Here is a 24,077-nt window from a genome sequence, read left to right on the forward strand (position 1 = left end):
CTTCCTTCTGCAAGTATAGGAAGTGATGCAATGTTGTCTTGACCTTTTAACCACACCTCCACTGGGCACTCCCCCTACAGTTAAAAGTCGGATCGTGTCATTTGCGAACAGAGCAATCATTCGCCACAGCATACGACTATTCTCAGCAATAAAATGCCATTCAAGAGGTATAATAGGAATCAGAAAATGGCAGCAATGGTTATTGCATTGATTGCTTTGGAGGAGGAGAAGAAAAAGAAGAAAAATAGAAGGAAGAGCAGAGTGTGGGCCAAAGACTGGCTCATGCAACGAGAGCAATTTTCACATGTAAACCTGCTAACAAACCTCAGAGAAAATAATCCTGAGGATTACCGTAATTATTTGCGGATGACCCAGCAGTCCTTTGACATGCTATTAGCTCTTGTGCAGCCACATATCACCAAACAGGACACCTGCATGAGAAAATCTATTAGTGCAGAGGAGAGGCTCATGGCAACCCTGCGTTTTTTGGCAACAGGCAGGTCTTATGAAGACCTGAAGTTCACCACTGGAATCTCTGCCCAATCCTTGGGAAGAATCATACCTGAGACGTGTCAGGCCATAGTGAAGGTGCTCCAGCCACAGTATTTAAAGGTAATTATAAAAATTACAACTTAAATTAGTAAGAATATTACTGCAAACATAAGTCAAATTTTGTGAGTACATCAATTTTATTAAAAAAATATGTAACTTCCTGTACACGGTTGTCTGAAAAAGTTTGTATTTTCTTAAATCAATACATACCCATTTCCAAAACATTATTATGAAAATATATAATTCTTAAACAATAACCAATAAAAAAGGAACAAATACACCAAAGAAATGCAATAATATTGAGCAACATATCTAGAATTTTTTTTTACAGATTTGTGTATTGGGGGCCATGAAACCAAGAACCTTGAGGTGGTTCAGGACGCACTGACCAGCTTGGGTTTCCCTGTGATTGAGACATATTTGGGTGCCAATATTGGCCAGATGTTACAGGTGGAGCAGATGTTACAGGTGGAGCAGATGTTACAGGTGGAGGAGATGTACATCCCTGATACCCTATTATATCTGTGTTAGGTGTAAGATTGCCCTTTAGTCCAATGGCAATCATTTTATGCATTAAAGCTTCACAAATGTCTCGTTGCTCCATGGACATTCTCCGTAATTTGTGTGCAACCAGATGACCCACAGCATCACATTCATCATCTTTCTGCTTCATGATAGATGATGCATCCTTCAGCAAACTGGCAGTATCGTAGTCAAGATTTCTCTTCTTTCCTCTTTGAGTTCTCTGAGTTGATGTTCCTGGCTGCTCTGATACTGGGCTTGGTGTATCCTATAGAAACCAAAAAAATTATGAAGAAAATATGATCACTAATTATCATTAAAACATGTTTTAATTTTTTTCTATCTTGCCAACAGTTTCCTTCTAAATCTGAAGAATGGAAAGAAGTTGCCAAAGAATTCCAGGACATGTGGAATTTCCCCAATTGTGGTGGCGCAATTGATGGGAAACATGTGAGAATTACACCACCAGCACATTCAGGATCCTATTTTTACAACTATAAAGGGTTCTTCAGCATAATTCTAATGGCAATTGTGAATGCCAAATATGAATTTATGTACTTGGATATAGGGAAAAATGGAAGAAACTCGGATGGAGGTGTGATAGAGCGCAGTCCATTTATGCATCGATTAAAAGAAGGAATGTTGCATCTTCCATCTTCCAGTGAGACAGTTGAGGGCCTTAATTTTGTGTTCATTGGGGACGATGCATTTGCCTTACATGAACACCTGTTGAAACCCTATCCCTTGCGCAATTTAACTGCTCCCCAGAAAATCTTTAATTATAGATTGTCTAGGGCGAGAAGGGTGGTAGAAAATGCATTTGGGATCATGGCCAGCAGATTCCGCATTTTCCACACCGCCATTAATGTTACAGTTGAAAAAATTGACATAATAGTGGAGTGCTGCTGTATGTTACACAATTATTTAAGAAGCACAACTGTGTCATATATGCCATCAACTGCAGTTGATATTGAAGATCTTACCAGTGGCACAATTGTGCCAGGTGATTGGCGAAATGACAGCAGTGGCATGGTAAATTTAGCTCCTGCAAGGCCTAGGCTACCAACTGCAAATGCACGTCAAAATCGCATTCATTACACAGATTATTTTATGGGTAGTGGTGCAGTTGCATGGCAGGATCGCATATAATCATATGTATTATATTTTGTAAGAAATGACTTGCTCTAAATAAAGACAGCTTAATAAATCATATACAATATATGAGTATTCTTTATTCTAGTTTTTGTTACATTCTACTATGACTGGCCCATGAGGCAGAAGGACCCCTGACCCTATAGTTGTTTCATTGGGCCCTCCAACCCCCCCCCCCAAAGAAAAAATATTGTGAATTAAACGATAATTTGGATATACCTGTGTCTGAGTCTGTGTCTGTGTCTGTGACATTTCCTCTGCTTCTGGGTCAGATATCAAACTGGAGTCTGATGCTGCACTTGGTGGCAGAGTGCAATGGGACTCTCTTGGATCATCTGTGTCAGCAAGAAACATCAGGTCTTTGAAGTACCACAAACGTGGGACATAGACATCATCAGCCCCTGCTCCAGATTTCTTGGATGCTTGTATTTTTTTATACTCCTTTTTAAAAACAGTCCGCAAGTTAGCAATCTTGTGCTTTACATATAGGTCATTTGGATCTTTGCAAACCTCTTTACATAGCTCCTTTAGTTCTTTGATGGCCTCATCACGCTTATATCTATTAGAATAATCCCTGGATTTCACATCCCATAAGCACGAAAATTCTCTGTATTTATCAATGAATTGGGGAAGGAACTCAGTAGATGTGAATGTGAGAGGCATTTTCCTTTAAAAAAAAAAAAAAAAATATATATATATTTTACTAAGTTACCTTGCAAAGCCTTGTTATACATGTGTAAAATATAACACATAATGATTTTGCAAATTAATAATGACTAAATAAGAAGAATAAATAATACTTAAGACAATAGAACTAACACGATATGCAAGTTTCATGCAGCCTGTTCATATAATGGATGAGCCATGTGCCATGAATCGTGACTGAGATAAATTTGGACAGGAGTGAGGTCTAATTTTTAGCCTTTTTGAACAGCTCCTATACTGCAAAAGGACTTCTATCAGTAATAAAATAGCATATATTTACATTATAACACAGTATTTCCGTAGAAAAAGTGAAATATGCAATGGAGAGTCAGCATTTTGAACTTACCTCAGGGATGTGTGTTCAGCGTTCTCTGCACGAATAGACTTTCCTACGTCCCGAAAAGTCGCTGCATATTCGTGCAATGCGCACGTGCGTTATATACCATGTACAGGCCCCGCCTCTTCTTTCTTTCGGGGGCTTGTGGGAGAAATCATGGCAGAGGGACAAGACATGGCAGCTTCTCAGAGCGAAAGATCTGGGACAGATGAGGAGCAGGAAATCGTGGAGGTGGAAGAAGGTCACCAGACAACCATTGTGACAAGCCCCAGGAAGAAGAAAGCCACCAACATGTCTTTGGAGGAGATGGTGGACATGGTGAACATTCTTCAAAAGAAGGATTATGACTGTCGGAAGCAAGTCTACCCTAAAAAAAATGTGAGAAAAGATCAAATTCTGGAGAAAGTTCTACGTGTCCTACAGAAAAACCATGGTGTTGAACGCACTAAAGATCAAGTGAGAAAACGCTGGTCTGACTTAAAATCCAGAGAATCCCATCAGCTAAGGAAAATCAAGAAAATTCTTCAAAAAAGTAAGTATAAACTTTTTAACAAGAATGTATGATGTTCTTGGGTTTTTCTGTGTGAGTGTATGTTCTGTATATGCCATGTGACATGTGCATGCAGAGAGTGCATACTACACAGCTTGCATCATTGTGATTTTCTATGCATATCTATAGTGTATTTTTGTCTTCTATACAGAAATAATATGCATAGTGTGATTGCATTTAAATATATGTATAGTATTTGAAGTTAAATACATGTATTTATTAATTTTCAAAGGACATTCTAGAAAGGCCCATGCAGAGGCGGGAAATGAACAGCAGACAAGTGCAGAGTCTGAGATGACGACTGACACAACACTGATATGTCTCACACCAGTTGAAGGCAGTGATTGGAGCAGCATTGCCACCAGTTCAGGTACATAACCAAATGTCACATAAACGTATGCTCATTATAACGTTTAGACTGTGATTTTTATGATTTTTCATGTTTTCTTATAGGCTTTACAATGTCTACTGCTGGCAGTTCTTCATTCACTTCTGCATCTGCAAACCGCATGATTGCTGATTTAATGCAAATCAATTCAGATATTGAGAAAGTTTGCAATAAAATGAAATCGTTTCAAGGCAGGATTTCTGATGTGATAGACCAATTAGCAAAGGTTTAAATACTCTGGAAACAAAAATTTTTTTTTAAGACCATGTTTCGTTATGGCACTTTAAAAAATAAAAATGGTTGTTATAAAGTAGGGGCCCATTCACACTGTCCGCATGCACCCACGTACTCCATTCTGCTGAAAGGGGCGTCCACGCCCAAATCCCCTATGAGCAGGTGTCTGACAGCTCTTTCTCTGCTCTTTGTGCAGAGACAGAGCTGTCAGAACCCCACCGTTCTCTTTTGGGGACCACCAGTCCATTTTCATCATATCCATCCGATCCGCCTGACAGATGTAAATGATAATTTCCATCCGTCAGGCTTTGATCGGGTCGGATAGCAGCGGATGTCAGTGGACATGTTTCCACTGACATTCGCTGCCCTATGGGGATGCATGGAACATTCCAATGAGTTCCGCCTGACAACATGACAGGCGAATCTCATTGGATTGTGTGAAAGGGCCCTTGCTCTGACTTGCACTTTATTAAAAATAAAATTGCACTATGTGACTGTTTATGTACTTTTGCACTGTTAAATTTTGGCTGTATGTACATATTTACTAACTATATTCATGTACATATGTACAAGCTTTTAAGATCCTAAATAGGGAAATGTTTGTGTGCTGGACATGCGCAACTACGCTTTTTGTTTATTGTTCATCAATAAATTGATGGTTATTTTGAAATTGGTTTCAAGTGTCTTTATTTCATGCATTATGTGATATCAACTGTATACACAGCTATTGATCTTTATGGTAGTATAGACAATGACATTCTCATCAAAATAATCTACTGTTAAAATGACAATTAGGATAACCATATGTTATTAATGACAAACAATATTGGAACATATACATCCTGCAGAAAGAAAACTTGCTGTACCATTTATTCTGCAGCTGTACAACAATGCAGTGGGTCCGTTTATTGAAAAAAGGTGTTAAAAGTCATTTTGCAATACACATACTTTTGTGTTTACACTTTTCATGCACACATATTGGCCTCTTAGCAGAGTTTGCTTGAACATATAATATTTGATGTATTGCGGTTTTTCGGCAGAACAGTCGTCCGTGTTGATATTCTTTTTATTTACCTTCCGGGTCATTCTTTTCGGAAACATGCGCAGTTGTGTGTTGTTCTGTGGAATCGAACGACTAAACCACTAATGATACGAAAATTGGACAAATTTCGCGGAAAAACCCAACATGTTGGATATGTGAATTTTTGCTGTCGTACGAAAAACGCATAGTTTACATACCACACTAACGATAAGAAAATCGTTCGATAACACTGGCATTTACGATTTTCGGACGATATTCGTATCGTCTATGGCCTGCTTTAGGGTGTACATACAGTTCAATATGTAAAAAAATAAACCAAAAAAAACCCCACCCCTTTAGACAAGCAGGGATACCAATTGGTTATTGGCAGGAAGGAAGAAAACCCCTTTCAATAGTCAGCAATGCAGCATTCTTCGCAATAGCCCCCAACGTTCAGGCGCTCTTCCTGTTACTGACCACTAATATATAGTATTTCATATTTTTTCCATTGTACCTAATTAAAAAAAACCTTTAGGTTTTCATTTTATTTCAAATATTCTCATTTTTTTTATTATAAAAACCAATTGAAATCCACTATAAGATTATTAACCCTTGGTAATTCACGTTTTAATTTGTCCAAAACATGATTTCACTTCATAGCCTATTCTTCACTTCTCATGCAGGCAAAGCTCTCTTCTCAAGAACACAGTGAGTCGGCGCACAATAGAAGAGATCTCAGAAGAAACTCAGACCGAGCCAACCAATGTCACAGTCGCAGCAAGACCTCTCGAAATATGATAAAAACAGGTCTCACCATAAATATATACAAATGTTAAGAAAGACCAAATAAATACTCTATAAGCAGATAAAAGGTCAGCAGGTAAAACAAAAAGCATATAAAATCCAACTCCGATTCCTTAAAAAATTTCTATATACGTCAAAGATATACGAAGATAGGAAAATATATCCGACTTGTAAACAATTCCCATAGGGTCAACCTATAATCAAAGGAGATATTATACAACGTATATGATGCGATCCAATTCCTTGACGCTAATCGTAAAATTGTAATCTAAAATCTCTGTTCCCAGTGGAATTATGGCTTCCTTTCCTAAAACAACACAATATGAGATGAAACAAGCTAGATAGTCGCACCAGCCGACTGAATCGCAATTATGGTTCGTTAATTCACGAATATTGCCAATATTCTCACAAATGAATCAGTATTGATATATGTGTAACCAAACATCAAAAATCAACTAGTAAGTAAATAAATAGTGTTGTGATATATCAATGCATAATTATCATAAAATCATCAAATACCCATAGATAACCAAAGATGAAAAGGATATGTAAAATTAAAAAAATACGTATACAATCATGATTAATAATTCCAAGTGCATAAATAAATCTGGTGCAGTGATCAAATAAATATAAATCAGTATTTCTATGTGCAGTCAACAGTCCATGTGCATATAAAGCTCTCTTCTGCTGTCTAATAGAGATGTATAGAACTGTTCGCCGGCGAACAGTTCCCGGCGAACTTAGCATGTTCGCGTTCGCCGCTGCCGGCGAACATATGCGATGTTCGGTCCGCCCCCCATAAGACATCATTGAGGCAAACTTTGACCCTGAACTTTACAGTCAGCAGACACATTTCCAGCCAATCAGCGTACCTCCCTCCCACACCCTCCCACCTCCTATAAATAAGCAAGGGCAGCATCCATCTTAGATCATTCTGAAGCAGTGTGTGTAGTGAGAGTAGGGAGAGCTGCTGCTGCTGCTGCTGCTGCTGTTAAGCTAGGGACAGTTAGTCAGTGTTCCTGGTCTTGCAGTGTTCTTGGTCCACTACTGCTGTAATATCAGCACCCCAAAAAGCCCTTCTAAGGGCTGGTATTTGTGTTTTTTTTTTTTTTTTCATATATATATATATATATATATATATATATATATATATATACCTAGCGTCCCCAAAAGCCCTTTTAAGGGCTGGTAATTGAGTTGTTTCTTCATATATATATATATATCTATATCTATCTAGTGTCCCCAAAAGCCCTTTTAAGGGCTGGTAATTGAGGATTTTTTTATTTATATATATACATATATATATATATATAGTGTCCCCAAAAGCCCTTTTAAGGGCTGGTAAGGTAATAGATTTTTTTCTTTATATATATATATATATATATATATATATATATCTATTGTACACTGCAGTTGCCTGCCCGCTGTGTGTGAGAGGCCACAGACCTACCACAGACTGTACTGTGTGCACACCACACTCATTTTGGGTGGCACAGGCACAGTACCTGGCATTTTAAAAAATATTTTTTTTTCCTCTGTCATAATTGCAGTGAGTGCTGTGTCAGGTCCACAGAGTGCACTGTACCCACTGCAGTGCACTGCCCACCACTGATATATATACGTTGGCACAGCATCTTGTTGCAATAAATTGAAAAAAAAAATATTTTTTATTATTGCAGTTGCCTGGGCTGCCAGTGACTGTCAGGTCCACAGAGTGTACTGTGCCCACTGCAGTGCCACTGTGTGCCCACCCACCACTGATATATAAGGTGGCACAGCAGCTTGCAAAGTAAAAAAAATATATATATTTTTTTAAATTGCAGTTGCCTGGGTGCCAGTGACTGCTGTCAGGTCCACAGAGAGTGTACTGTGCCACTGCCCACCCACCACTGATATATAAGGTGGCACAGCAGCTTGCAAAGTAAAAAAAAATATATATATTTTTTAAATTGCAGTTGCCTGGGTGCCAGTGACTGCTGTCAGGTCCACAGAGAGTGTACTGTGCCACTGCCCACCCACCACTGATATATAAGGTGGCACAGCAGCTTGCAAAGTAAAAAAAAAATATATATTTTTTTAAATTGCAGTTGCCTGGGTGCCAGTGACTGCTGTCAGGTCCACAGAGAGTGTACTGTGCCACTGCCCACCCACCACTGATATATAAGGTGGCACAGCAGCTTGCAAAGTAAAATAAAATATATTTTTTTTAAATTGCAGTTGCCTGGGTGCCAGTGACTGCTGTCAGGTCCACAGAGAGTGTACTGTGCCACTGCCCACCCACCACTGATATATAAGGTGGCACAGCAGCTTGCAAAGTAAAAAAAAATATATATTTTTTTAAATTGCAGTTGCCTGGGTTCCAGTGACTGCTGTCAGGTCCACAGAGAGTGTACTGTGCCACTGCCCACCCACCACTGATATATAAAGTGGCACAGCAGCTTGCAAAGTAAAAAAATATATATATATTTTTTAAATTGCAGTTGCCTGGGTGCCAGTGACTGCTGTCAGGTCCACAGAGAGTTTACTGTGCCACTGCCCACCCACCACTGATATATAAAGTGGCACAGCAGCTTGCAAAGTAAAAAAAATATATATATATTTTTTAAATTGCAGTTGCCTGGGTGCCAGTGACTGCTGCCAGGTCCACAGAGAGTGTACTGTGCCACTGCCCACCCACCACTGATATATATGCCTGCAAGAGAAAAAGCCAGCCGCAGAGAAGCCGTATTCCTGAAAATATAAGAAAAATGCTTTTTTTTAGGGGTTCTGGACATGCTACAGAGCTGAAACTTGACAGGTACACTTTTTAGACCCCCCAGACACTAAATACAAAAAATGACATGCCTGCCTAAAAAAATGCCCGATAAATGCCTGCAAGAGAAAAAGACAGCCGCAGAGAAGCCGTATTCCTGAAAATATAAGAAAAATGCTGTTTTTTAGGGGTTCTGGACATGCTACAGAGCTGAAACTTGACAGGTACACTTTTTAGACCCCCCAGACACTAAATACAAAAAATGACATGCCTGCCTAAAAAAATGCCCGATAAATGCCTGCAAGAGAAAAAGACAGCCGCAGAGAAGCCGTATTCCTGAAAATATAAGAAAAATGCTGTTTTTTAGGGGTTCTGGACATGCTACAGAGCTGAAACTTGACAGGTACACTTTTTAGACCCCCCAGACACTAAATACAAAAAATGACATGCCTGCCTAAAAAAATGCCCGATAAATGCCTGCAAGAGAAAAAGACAGCCACAGAGAAGCCGTATTACTGAAAATATAAGAAAAATGCTGTTTTTTAGGGGTTCTGGACATGCTACAGAGCTGAAACTTGACAGGTACACTTTTTAGACCCCCCAGACACTAAATACAAAAAATGACATGCCTGCCTAAAAAAATGCCCGATAAATGCCTGCAAGAGAAAAAGACAGCCGCAGAGAAGCCGTATTACTGAAAATATAAGAAAAATGCTGTTTTTTAGGGGTTCTGGACATGCTACAGAGCTGAAACTTGACAGGTACACTTTTTAGACCCCCCAGACACTAAATACAAAAAATGACATGCCTGCCTAAAAAAATGCCCGATAAATGCCTGCAAGAGAAAAAGACAGCCGCAGAGAAGCCGTATTACTGAAAATATAAGAAAAATGCTGTTTTTAGGGGTTCTGGACATGCTACAGAGCTGAAACTTGACAGGTACACTTTTTAGACCCCCCAGACACTAAATACAAAAAATGACATGCCTGCCTAAAAAAATGCCCGATAAATGCCTGCAAGAGAAAAAGACAGCCGCAGAGAAGCCGTATTACTGAAAATATAAGAAAAATGCTGTTTTTTAGGGGTTCTGGACATGCTACAGAGCTGAAACTTGACAGGTACACTTTTTAGACCCCCCAGACACTAAATACAAAAAATGACATGCCTGCCTAAAAAAATGCCCGCTAAATGCCTGCAAGAGAAAAAGCCAGCCGCAGAGAAGCCATATTCCTGAAAATATAAGAAAAATGCTGTTTTTTAGGGGTTCTGGACATGCTACAGAGCTGAAACTTCACAGGTACACTTTTTAGACCCCCCAGATGCTAAATCCAAAGAAATTTTTTATTTTTATTTTTTTTTAATTTTTCCAATAATTGGCTCTCTATCAAAAAATTATAATTTTTAAGAACTTTTTTTTGCGTGATCCCTCTCCGGCATGCCACAGTCCAGGTGTTAGTCCCCTTGAAACAACTTTTCCATCACTATTGTGGCCAGAAAGAGTCCCTGTGTGTTTTAAAATTCGCCTGCCTATTGAAGTCTATGGCGGTTCGCCGGTTCGCGAACATTTGCCGATGTTCGCGTTCGCCGTTCGCGAACGGCGAATTTTAGGTTCGCGACATCACTACTGTCTAACATTCTAGGTTGTGGGTGGGACAAGGCCATCCTGCATTGTATGCAATGACATCAGGGAGCTTGGCGGCGAAATTAAGCCGCTTTAGGGGACCGGTCACACAAAGAGAAATAAGGCTGCTGGAGCGAAGAATAAGATATGTATTGTGATGAAGTTCTGTCACTGTGGAATTGGTCAAGAAAAGTACACAGGATTTACACATTTGCTGAGTGCAGGACACAGGATTTACACGTTTGCTGAGTGGAGAAAACTGCTTTTGCAGCTTTCTCCAGATTTTGGTATTCCTGGGTTGGGTTCCAATAGTATCTTGGGCAGGATGGAATCTCCAACCCAGTGTCTGGGTTTTGTGGAGGACCAGCAGGGTGCGTTCTCGGGTGCACACAGACCTTATAATAGAGGCTTTGGAATACTTCAAGGCTCTACACCCAAGGAGGAGCCCTCTTCCAGAGCCAGAGAGCAGCGCGTTGGAGTGAAGAACCGTCTGCACTGAAGAACCTGCGGATGGGTGACCAGCATAAAGAGCAGAGATACTGTGATTAAAGCTGAGTGATTGCTTAAGAGCCAGATGGGCTTGCATTTTTCATTTGTATCTTGTGCTGGAGAAGAGCCCCTGTGTGGGAAACCTTATGTTTTATGGACTTTCCATTTTCCTGTCAATAAAAGTGGGCTACCAGCCCTTTATATATACAGTAGTTCCTGGCTGACGTGAACTTACTTAAAAACCCATCTACCACTAGATTTAAACATGTCCCATGTCTCAGTATATACAGTATTTGTACTTATTATTCCCCAAGTAAAACAAGCATTTACCTCATGCAGTTTGAAGGGGGCACCACTAGATGGGTACATTTAAAGGCAGCCTGCAGTTAAGCTTTGATATATTAAAACTCTATCTAAATACATATTAGTATATTGCCCACATTAATGTATCCCTTTACATATTACCAATATCCCCAAATTGTGATTTGGGAATTTTGTAAGAACTAAAATACAAAAACTGTTTATATCGGATTTAAAAACTCTCCATACTGATTAATTGAAACAATTATTTTAACAAATAGAAATACCCACTAAAAAGGGTTTGTATGTACTGTTAAAATCATCCAAAACATTTTTAGAGACCCCATCCTTAGTGTCTAAATAGTGTATGCCTTGACTTGTCTGACTTAGACCTTCTCACTGGTGTTAAATCCCATTTATTAGACCAGCATCAAAGTTTTAATGGTCATTAGAGGCTTTAGTACTGGATTGGTAAATGGTAGGGCTTAGGACTACCTTGGATAAGTTGAGGCCTAGACCTAAGTCCCAACCAAACAACCTATTTAATAGTCCAACACAAAAATGTCTGTAGGTAAGTATTAGATTGTTGAATGATGGGGCTTAGGTGCATGTCAGACAATTTGAGCCCTATAGAACCAAGAATTGGGGCTCACTGAAAATGTATGTGTAGCGCAACCCCCACCAGGAGTCGCTTGAATATTGTTGGTACATCACTCTGCCTTTTCAACCTCCAGAACAGACTCAACCCCACTGGCACTCCTGGTAAAATGTGAGTGTAACAACAGAAGAAAAATGGACACAGGTTGTAGTAAACACAAAAATTACTTTTACTAAAACTCCCTTAAAGAGGAGAAAAAAAGGCGTTATGAAGATGCGAATATAAAACAAGGAGGTAAATGTTATCAAAGGATCCTCCAATCAACTCAGTCTGCTCTCGGAGAACTCCTTTAAGTGAACAACCCCAAGAGCAGAGGAAAACTCACTTAACCTCCCTGGCGGTATGATTAGGTCAGGAATTCTGTACCAAAAGCGGTACAATTTTTTGCATGGAAATTTGGCGTTATGTATTATAGGCCTACAATTCTTAGTAATTACTGACTTAAACCTGACCAAAACAAGACTCTAGTAGACATCCCAGATGTGATAAATTTGAAACACAAACGCATGAATTATAATATAATCAATAATATAATTTTATTATATAATATATAATATAATATTTAATATATTATATAATAAAATTATATTATTGATTAGATTATAATTCATGCGTTATATAATATATATATATATATATATATATATATGTGTGTATATATATATATATATATATATATATATATATATATATATATATATACACACACACACACACACACACACTATATATATATATATATATATATATAAATAATATAAATGTTATGTGTTTTTGTTTTGTGCAACATCAACATTTGAATTTCCCTCCCAGTCCTGCTCCCATGCACCATTGCTGCTGCAGGGAACTGAACTAGGAAGTCATCAGACCGACGGACGAGCGGCGGGGATCTCGGCTGGCGATCACAGCAATGGGAGATCATCGCTGGATCGCCAGGAGAAGGTAAGGGACACCGCTGCAGGCTCTGCACATCCACCCCGAGCGTGACTCGGGGATACCGATAGTAGCATAGAAAATCCACTCCGAGTCACGCTCGGGTATCCTGCTAAGGGGGTTAAGCATAACAGATTTAAATAGTAAATAGCAACCCACAGAGACAATTGTCAATCTCACTTAAAGTGGGCTATATGGGTCCAGGCAGGAGGAGGGCAGAGGAATGACCCTATTCCTCAGTCAGTACTGTCCCTTCTTCACCCCAGCATCACAGTCCCAAACAATCAGCCTGAACACAGTAAACTATTCAGTGCAATGAATTAACCCACGCCTGTAGTAACTAAAGTCCCAAATATAGACAGGGCCCTTTTGAGGTTAAATAACTTTAAGATGGTACACTTGATGTCCTTCTTTGGTGAAGGAACAGAGAACATCCAGAGAAGACTTGATAAATAGAAGAGCTTGAATTGTGTGAGGGATCTTCAATTAAATCAAGCAGCACTATTACTGTTGAGGAGATTGTATCAGTACCACAGATTCTCCTGGTAGAGCGATGCAGAAATAAAGGCAGTGGTTCAGTGCTTTGTCTTAAGAGAGATTTAGGCAGGTGTCCTCTCACCAATCCTGGAGTGATATCCCCAGCGAATGTTCAGGAACAGACAATCTCTTCAGGTGACCCAACTGGTCACCTCACCCTGGAACGATCCACTCAGCCGATGCAGGTGCATCTAGACATGCACCCGGGATCCTCCTTTATTCAGGCTGGTCATTTGAAGCACAGCGGTAAGTCAACTGGGAAGATAGCAGCTCTCCCTCTAACTTGCATCCAGTCTCTTCTCGTAGGGAACTGACTCTCCTGCCAGCCAAAATTGATGCTTTTTCTCCTCCTCCTTTCAGAGAACCATGGGATGTGTAGGTCTGTCCTAACATAAGTGTTTATGGAGCCATTGCAGGTGAGGACTACATGCCCCAGAATGCTTTGCACATTTCTGCTGAGTGGCTCCCTTCTTCCTGCCAATGAGGATGCAGTGGGAAGGAGCAGAACAACACAGAGTCAGTGTCTTATGAGGAGAAGGGGGGGGGGGGGAGAAATCCCCCGCGGATACTGACAGGCTCCTCTCCTTCAGTTAGAGCCTCGGTCAGCTTGGCATGGTGCGGAAGACGCGAGGCACCCACTACATATGGATGATTACAAACACACACTTGCAGGCAAATTATGGTTGCTACTTTACATTATTGTTTCTTTAACCACTTTACCACTGGAGGATTTTGCTGTCTTACGTCAGGGCCACTTTTTGCGATTCCGCGCTGTGCAAATTTAACTGACAATTGCGCGGTCGTGCAACGCCGTACCCAAACGAAATTTACGTCCTTTTTTTCCCACAAACAGAGCTTTCTTTTGGTGGCATTTGATCACCTGTGCGATTTTTACTTTTTGCGCTATAAACAAAAAAAGAGCGTTTATTTTGAAGAAAGAATAATATTTTTAAAAATTTTTTATATGAAATTCCCCCCCCAAAAAAATGTAAAAATCAAATTTTTTTTACATTTTTGGCCAATTTGTTTTCTGATACCTATGTTTGGTAAAAAAAAATCACAATAAGCGTATTTTGATTGGTTTGCGCAAAAGTTATTGCGTTTACTAACAAAGGGAAATATTTCTGTCATTTTTGGTGTTTTTTTTTTTAACGCGTAATGGCGGCGATCTGCGTTTTTTTTTTGCGGGACTGTGACATTGCGGCGGACAGATCGGACCCTTGACTGACATTTTTGACACTTTTGGGGGTACCAGTGACATTACTGCAGTAATCAGTGCTATATATATGCACTGTTACTGTAAAAATGATACTGGCAGGGAAGGGGTTAATTTTATTGGAGAGGGAGGGGTTAATGTATGCCTGGTGCTTACTGACGTGTGGGGGGGGGGAGGTGACTGAGTGACACAAGGACAGATCGAGGGTTCAGCTATGCTGAACCCTGCAATCTGACCCTGCCTGTCACTTAGGAGATCCGCCCGCTCTGTTTACACAAGCGGGCGGATCTCCAAACTCGATTCCCCGATGATCGGGGAAGAGCAGCGGCGATCGCCGCCGCTCCTCCCCTGGCCCGACTCCCACTGTGACTGAAAACAGCGGGAGCGACCTTCCGGCGGCGCGCGCGTGACGCCGAGAGAGGGGAATGTCTGGTGACGTAGACCTACGTCGCCAGACGATAACGAGCCACTGTGCCACAGTAGCAGCACAGTGAGCAGTTGGGAAGTGGTTAAACAGTTAAATAAAAAAAAAGACAGCTATGTTAGTGTCTAAGAAATTATTCATTCCAACTTGGTTTATGTTTTCAATATTGCCTAAGCAGGAACCAAGTTTATCGGACTATGATTTCTCAAAAATCAAGTCCAGAACTGCAAAATATTAAGGCAAGCCCATGTCAGGGATGCCAGAGGTATGCATGGAAAGTAGTGACGATACTAGTTACTCAGCTGACATTTACAAACTTGACGTGTTGAGTTGTACTTTGCCACGTTAGGTTTAGCAGGAAAATATCAGTTCATCTCCAGTACTTGGGTCTTTGTTGAACTATCTCTGCAATGGCAGCTTGACATGTGTCCGTTCCTGAAAGGCCACAAGTTGATCCAAGTCAAGTTTTCCTATTCTTAAGAAAAGTTATGAATTTGGTCACATTTATGCATTTTAACATTCATTAAAGGCCATCTCGTCATCAATGAGACATGCTACAGTGTGCTACCATGACCCAGGCAGAGAATATAAAACGCTCCCTTAGTGTGAGGATATTTAGATGATTTAAATGCCCGTTTTCACTATGGAAGGAAGACAGCCGAGCAGGTAAGAAATTTAAAATTAATGTGATGTATGGCTTTTAAAACTGATTGCGGGAGGTATATTAATTCCTTTGTATGTTCTTTGGGTCACAGTATATCCAAATTCCATTTTGTGCTCATCTTCTGGATATCTACAATGCATCTATGGTATCGGCCTGGGCTGACTCTGGTAAGTGTCAAACAGGTACTGTAAAATGTGCTGTGTATATATATAGATATATGTATCTAAATATATTGTATAGACACCCAGGTGGTGAACAAAGCAAATGTATGCAGCTGAATAACAGCTAAAATGTGAATGTTGACTCACAAATTGAAAACATTTTGATGCAAGGATCCATTATTGACACTGGCAGATAAGATCAGAAACCACCTTTCTCTGAGAATATTCAAACTGTGTATAGCTATTATAATATAATGCATAATAAATACACTTGCATGCAGGCTCCTAAAGTACCTATTGTGGTCAAGGGTTTGTACTTATTGAGGGGATGTCTGCGGATACAGCAGTTTACACAAATCTGGAGGTGACCATGGCATATTATGTAGTCACAGGGTTTCTTGTGTCTACAGTTTTCTCACTTCTACAAATCAACATTTCCAGCTGGAAACAATGGGTACTTCAGGAGCCTGCACAAGCATAATGGAAACAATAGGTAATGAAAATAATGACAAACATAATTCATTGTCCACTTGATTTAGAATATCAGATTTGCCAGAAAGGTGCAAATAACTGGTCTTTGTTGAAATGGGAATTTGCAGAGATTTAAGCGAACATGATATCACAAAGAGCATGGGATTTAGGATTATTATACATTGTTTTCTTAGGAAATAAGCTTGGGAAGCATTTGAGATAAACATGGAACATTGTGTCTTTACATTCTCTACTGGAGGCCAGCATATGGATTATTATTTACCTATTTTCATTAGTTTTTTTTTTTGTTTTCAGAATTCTAGTATTTAGGCATCTTCTTATATCTGCTGCCATGTAATCAGTGTATGTTTCCTAGCAACATATTAAGATGCTGAACTCAATAATAAAAGACAAACACATAAGCTTTTTGTAGCAATTTTTTGTAGCAAATCAGGCTAAAAATTGACTTATTGCATTTATTTCTCACAATTTGTATATATCACCTGTTTAAGCTGGACAGTGATGGGTTGTGGCAGACAAAATTAGATGGGGTTTGACTGATTAGGGAGATGGAATTTAGACTAACCATCGGAAGACTTTGAAAAACGCTGTGAATTTTGGATTCACAACCACATATACCAATATATCAACATATATTTAAATAAGATACAGAATCATTATTATTCACCCACGTATTGAGTGACTAGGGCAGCTCCTGTCGCTAGCAATCTAGACATTTTTTACCACGTGAACATTTATACAATTTTTTTTTTTTATCCCTTTGAGCATGCCTGTCTTCTTATTTTTCTTATTTTTCTTCTTTGACATCCTATTCTTTGAAAATCTTATTATGCCATTTCCACTTAAATCTAAAGGTCGAAAGGTTCTAAGTTTTCATTTATTTTTTTTTAGTGGAAATAAAAATAGAAAAAAACTTGCATGTAACCAATCAAACGAGTTCCAGGTCCAATGAACACATTTAGATTAGGAATAAAAAAAACAAAACAATGCTTGTGGAACTTGCACAAGTTTATAAGGAAAAAATATATTCAATATATTACTAAGAATTTTACATCACGACTCCAGTCAAAGCATTTTTTTGCAAGGAGTTGCCTGAGATTTCTTGGATCTTAATTATTACACTGGGCACATTATACCCCATACATTATATCCCATACACATTATACCCCATTATACATTATACACACATTATACCCCATACAGGATACAGTCATTAAACTCCTCACTGACGAATCATATAATTTTAATTTACAGCATGGGGTACATTGCTTTATATTTTCAATTATATATTTTTAGTATTACGGAATGTAGACCACTAACAAGGTTACAGGACCTCTTTATTATGGTATATGACCACTGTGTCTTGGGGAGCTTCTCTGATAATCCAGGCTTTGGTCTGACTGGGTGGGAGGCTCAAGTGAAGAAACTGGCCCTTGTATGTGGGTTGAGAAGGTACAAAGGCAGAGAAGGCGTATCATGCTATTAGAGAGAGAATGTGTGAGGTCACTATTTACTGCAAGGAGGCTCATCAATGTTCTAGAGCAGTGTTTCTCAACGCCAGTCTTCAGGGCACACTATCAGGCCAGATTTTAAGTATTATCTTGGGGAGATGCAGACTAGAATACTGCAATCACTGAGCAGCAAATGATATCACCTGTGATGTATTTCAGTTTTCTTGCAAACCTGGCCTGTTAGTGTGCCCTGAGGACAGGAGTTGAGAAACACTGTTCTAGAGAGACAAGCAGCACACTCTCTGACCAGCAGATCATTTATTCAGCAATGAGTACAAAAGTAGCGATTTTCCTGAACTGCTATTTAAACCTTCTATCATACTAAAGCAAGCCAACACTAATATGTGATTTACACACCTTAAAAAAAAAAAAAAACTATGATTGCCATTTAAGTGTGGGGATACCTACTCTTTCCCACCTTATAATCTAAATATAAAAATACTTACATCTGACCTAAACATACACTATATTACCAAAAGTATTGGGATGCCTGCCTTTACACCCACATGAACTTTAATGGCACCCTAGTCTTAGTCTGTTGGGTTCAATGTGGAATTCGCCCACCCTTTGCGATGAACACCTTTGTGATGAATTAGAGAGCAGACTGCAAGCCAGATCTTCCCTCCAACATCAGTGCCTGACCTCACAAATGCGTTTCTGGAATAATGGTCAAACATTCCCATAGACACACTCCTAAACCTTGTGGACAGCCTTTCCAGAAGAGTTGAAGCTGTTATAGCTGCAAAGGTTGGGGCAACTACATATTAAACCCTACGGACCAAGACTATCATGCCATCAAAGTTCATGTGGGTGTAAAGGCAGGCGTCCCAATACTTTTGGTAATATAGTGTATATAAAACAGTTACTGGTAAAGGGCTAAGTGGCTGATATATAGATCCAAACATAAATGACCCTCACAGCTGGAACCAAAAAGTTTGTGCTTATTTGCATGAATACTTCTTTGTAGTGTGCAGCACAATCCAAAGAGAACTCAAAGAAGAATTCATGGATATTTTATAAATATTTACATTGTTCTGGCTTGGACCAATGTAACAATGCATATACTATACCAGGCCACTGCAACTGGAAGCTGGAAATCACTTAAGTAAGCAACACCACTACAATGATCTCCACTTGCTTCTGGACTCCACACTGAGTGTGACATCATTGCACAGTCTCTCCACCTCATCCAAACAGAAAGCACTTTGCATTCATTCAGAAAAGTCTAGCTTAGTGAAATACCCATTTGTATGTGATATTTTAGCATATTGACCTTTATTGCACATGCATGCGTTTCATGATTATTACATTCAATCTTTTCTTACCTGAAAATTATGGTCGGAGTAAGTGTATTAAAAGACAGTACTGTTGATACAGATAGATGATGGAAAGTAAGAATAACATATGTCCATCCAACCAACTTATAAAATTCCACTTAAAACTTTTATTTTAGGTTTGGTTGGGTTCTTTGGGGGTGAATCACATATTGACTGCCAATGGTGAGATTTTCTTTAGCTCCCAAAAGAACATAATAAAAATAAAATACTTTTTTTGGCAGCTGGATAGTTTGACGATATGATAATTCTATATGATGAATAATCCATCAGGGAAGAGTGACAACACTGGCTACTTGTCTCTTCTCTCCTGTTTTAGCCATTAAGCAGCCTCAACAGTCTCTTACCTCTTGCTGCATTTTCTATATTCTAACAAATGAATACGTAGAAATAGTAATATTGGCTGTGGCATGTATGTTACTATACCTGTTTAAGTTGTTTTTTTATTTGTAGAAACTGGTTTCATCCCTCAGATAAAATAGACATCTAGTCAGATAGTCCTCTAAACACTTCACCTCACTTTTTCTTGCTTGTCTCCATTGGTGGCACATATTGATTGATTGCAAATGCTTTGAAAACATTGTGGGTCTGTTCTCTCTAAACAATGTTTGCCTCAAGAGCCTTTAGCGTACAGTTATCTGTTAACCCATATATAAAAGGTTGCTGCCCAATCCGGCTAAAAACTGGGGATCTTAATCTATGGGCAGCCTAAACATATCCCTCAAAAGACCCAGCATGTATAGAAAAATACTTCTCTACCAGAAAAGTATTTCTAATTATCTGTTGTGGACGTACAACTCAGTGGTGTTTATTTTAAAGAAATTGCAATAAATGGTGTTAGTCCAGCCCAGTTTTCTGTTGTTAAAATACTGCATACATCCCTCTCTGATTTTCCACAAAATAGAGAGTTAAGCTGGCTAATGGCTATATAGATGTTTTTTTTTTTTTATCAGGCAGCTGGCTCATCAAAAAAAAAAAAATTGAGTCGGTTCCCATATCCACACATTTGAGGTAGATGGGAGAATACACTAATTGAGTGAAAATATACAGAAAGTCCCATTTGGGAGGAATCAATCACTAGATCAACTCTTTTTGAACGGGAACGGCCATACATGGATCAAAATTCTTCCAGTTCCTGCGAAACCAGCCAAATTTTGATCCATGTATGACCAGCTTAGGAGTTTGGTCAAATTCCCCTGTCAATTTTTCAGGCGGATCTGAGCAGAAGCTCAATGTTACACTACAGACAGGTGGATATAAATGAATGTGCATCAGTTTACAATCCAATTATCCCTAAATCCATCTAGGTCCAAAAAAAAGAAGGAAAAGGTGTGTGTTCTTTTCTGTTTTTTTTTCAGACCTAAAAACGATAACTTGGAGGTAAAATGGTTTAAACAAATGCACATCTGTTTACATCTGCCTGCCAATAGACTCAACATGGGTTTGCTAAGCTCTATTTTTTTTCTCCACTACAATATGGAAGAAAAAACTAAATGGACAGAAATGTCACAAAAGAGACATCTGTTCTGTTCTACTCCAATTTAGCAGGGAATCTGTTCACTTACATTGGTACAGGCAGTCCCCGACTTACGAACATCCGAGTTGCGAACGACTCCTACTTACGAACGGGGGCGTGACGAACGACTCCTACTTACGAACGGTGGCGGCGCACGCGTGACGTCACTGCTGGCTTCTTCCGGCTTCTTCTCGCTCTTGTGCTGGATAGCATCCATCTTAGTGCCGGCCACAATGCACGCTGCATGTACTACATGTACTGATTGCCCCACACTGCCCAGAAGCATCCCACTGCACAGGCAGAAGCTGGTGGAACTGTCTGGAAACTGGTGAGATTACATTACTCTGTATTGGGAGCAGGACCACTGTATTGTACTTGTACTTCTAGCTTTGTTGAATGTAACTATCCTTCTGGGTCTCTTTTAGCCTTTTAGTTTTGGCTAGTACAGTACTGTATGATGTGGGGTTAGAGCCACAATGAGGTTTGTACTGCTGTCTGTATCCTTATGAATTTTTTGGGCTGGAGTTACACTTAAAAAAGTACATGTTCCGACTTACAAACAAATTCGACTTAAGAACAAATCTACAGTCCCTATTGCAGTGGCGTAGCGTGGGTTGTCAGCACCCGGGGCAAGGCAAGTAATTTGCGCCCCCTAACCCGTGGGATTTTAGCACTCGAGTCTCTTCCACTAGATTAGTTAAAGAAACCCTTACCCCCTAAGCATGTGTATTGTTTGTTATGAAAATACTGATGTAATTAAAGTAAAATGCATCTAAATACAAGTTTGAAGTGACCAGCGTGCCCCCTTTCAAGGCAGAGAGACCAGCGTGCCCCCTTTCAATGCAGAATGACCAGCGTGCCCCCTTTCAATGCAGAGTGACAAGTGTGCCCCCATTCAATGCAAAGAGACCAGCGTGCCCCCTTTCAATGCAGAGTGACCAGCGTGCCCCCTTCCAATGCAGAGAGACCAGTGTGCCCCCTTTCAATGCAGAGTGACCAGCATGCCCCCTTTCAATGCAGAATGACCAGCGTGCCCCCTTTCAATGCAGAATGACCAGCGTGCCCCCTTTCAATGCAGAGAGACCATCGTGCCCCCTTTCAATGCAGAATGACCAGCATGCCCCCTATATATGCAGAGAGACAAGCGTGCCCCCCTTCAATGCAGAGAGATCATTGTACCCCCTTTCAATGCAGAGAGACCAGCCTGCCCCCTTCAATACAGAGACTTACCTGCAGTGGCCGCTTCTCCTCAGTTCCCCGCGTCTCCTCGAGTCCTCCCGCCTCCTCCTCGGCCAATGGCATGCGTTCGCCTTTCGGCCAATAAGGAAGGATTGGCCAGGAGGAGGATCCATGTGACAATAGTGAATTTTCATTTGCTATTGTCACACAATGGGTGGGCTCAGGGCGCCCTGGGTCCACCCTTTTTTGAAGCCTATTAGAGCCCCTGGCTCTAATCAGGTGATTTAAAAAAAAAAAAAAACCCACTCTGTGACAGCGCCAGGCTGCTGACTCACTCGCTGCTAAACTGACTGAGCAGTGAGGAGAGGCAGCATAGGCGGGGCTTGGCTTGCAACGCCACCCCACCCTACACCAATGGACAGGTGAGGCACAGTCCAGCCCCGACCTGCCATTTTCAGCCATAGAGCGGCCGTGCTGGACATCTTCCAGTCTAAAGATGGAGGCAGCCGCAGACAGTGTGTGAACTGTGTATGTCAGACAGACAGAGTGACACTGCGGATGCGCCCCCCCAGATGTTGCACCCGGTGCGGCTGGCCCCCCCTGCACCCCCCGCGCTACGCCACTGCCCTATTGTGTTCGTAACCCGGGTACCGCCTGTATATTTAACAGACCAAACAGGAGCGAAAAAAAAGTTTGTTGTTAGGGTGTGTATTTTACTTTAAGGTTAGTATTTTACAAAACTCGCTTTTCTCAATCATGCGGTCAGCTGTAATCGACCAAGTGCCAGCGAATTAGTGCAATATTAGTAATCCCTGACTTCTGAGAGGTTAAACGGCCACAATGCTTTACAACTTTTTATTAAATAAGATATTACTGTGAAGTGATGTAAGATGACTGAGTCAATGAAAGTGTGTATTACAGTCACAGTCTGGGGCAAATGTTTACACCTGTTGCCTTCAGCTTGTGCATAATTTATAGAGTATGGTTCCTCAATTTTGTACAATGCTTATCTCCTTCTCCAGTCCTCTGGGAAAACGGACCACTGTCTCATCCTGCTCAACAGTTGCTTGGTTGAATTCGACCGAAGGGAGGAGCTCGCCTTTCTGAAGCCTCTATTGGAGAAGCCTTCTATAAAAAGGTCCTTCCGGAATGGCGTTGGATCGGGATTTAAAAAAAATTCCTTCAGAAGGGCAAAATCCTAACAAAGTGTTCTCACAAAGGCCCATTTCACACACTGGAAGAATTCCTTTTATAGATGAACTGAAAGTGGACCTATTCTGCAAAATCCAAAATTATACTTTTAATACTACAGTAGAAGTAAACACTGGATTGTAATGTAAAGCTATTGTCACATCCATCTGTCCCAAGAATTGTGAGCAGTGAAATGTTCTCCCTCCTGCGTTCATCAAATGTCATAGTAAGTGTTGTTAAACGAAATGTCAAAATTACCTGCGATCTCAGAACTCCAGAGAGCATTAACTTGAAAATGATATATTCTGTGTTTGATCACAAAATGGTTTATAGAACAACTGCAGTTTTGGAGAAAAAGGAAAGAAACTTGCCCACCCCTTTTTTCATTTAGGTCAGCTCTCACCTCCCACCAGTCATCAACAGTTCCCATCCTGCATCACTATTGCACAATTAGCTACCATACCCAACCCGCCTTCCACCATCGGTCCTCATCCACTATCTGCACCATCAACTGCCATCCTCCTCCAACCCTGCAGCATCAACTGCCATTCCCCATCATCCCTGCAGCATTGGTTCCTCTTCCTCACCACACCTACGCAAGCAGCTCCCATCCCGCCACCACCATTAGCTCCCCACTCTCCACTACCATCAGTTCCCATCTCCCATCACTCTTCCACCATCATCTCCCATTCCCCATAAGTCCATCGTCAGCTTCATCCCTCTACCATCAGTTCAGCTTTCTATTTTGGATTGGGACTATACACACAGTATATGTATTTTTGAGAAACTATATACGGGTATTCAAATAAATGTATCCATGCATGTTTAAAACAG

The 24,077-nt window shown here is 40.3% G+C and overlaps 2 protein-coding genes across 2 annotated transcripts; both read left to right on the forward strand.

Moving 5' to 3' along the window:
* Positions 1 to 282: 282 nt before the first annotated feature.
* Positions 283 to 2,223, forward strand: LOC309564220 (uncharacterized protein; the record flags this gene model as incomplete). Its single annotated transcript, XM_082268847.1, has 2 exons — positions 283 to 612; positions 1,429 to 2,223. The coding sequence occupies 2 exons, from the start codon at positions 283 to 285 to the stop codon at positions 2,221 to 2,223; spliced, it is 1,125 nt and encodes a 374-aa protein (XP_082124973.1).
* Positions 2,224 to 15,823: 13,600 nt separating this feature from the next.
* NPS (neuropeptide S) lies at positions 15,824 to 23,703 on the forward strand (the record flags this gene model as incomplete). The annotated part of the gene is made up of 3 exons (XM_082269217.1): positions 15,824 to 15,861; positions 15,951 to 16,026; positions 23,075 to 23,703. The coding sequence occupies 3 exons, from the start codon at positions 15,824 to 15,826 to the stop codon at positions 23,252 to 23,254; spliced, it is 294 nt and encodes a 97-aa protein (XP_082125343.1). The 3' UTR covers positions 23,255 to 23,703.
* Between the last annotated feature and the right edge of the window lie 374 nt (positions 23,704 to 24,077).

Source organism: Pelophylax lessonae (genome assembly GCF_965119305.1).
Source record: "Pelophylax lessonae genome assembly, chromosome: 9".
In the NCBI taxonomy this organism is placed as follows: domain Eukaryota; kingdom Metazoa; phylum Chordata; class Amphibia; order Anura; family Ranidae; genus Pelophylax; species Pelophylax lessonae.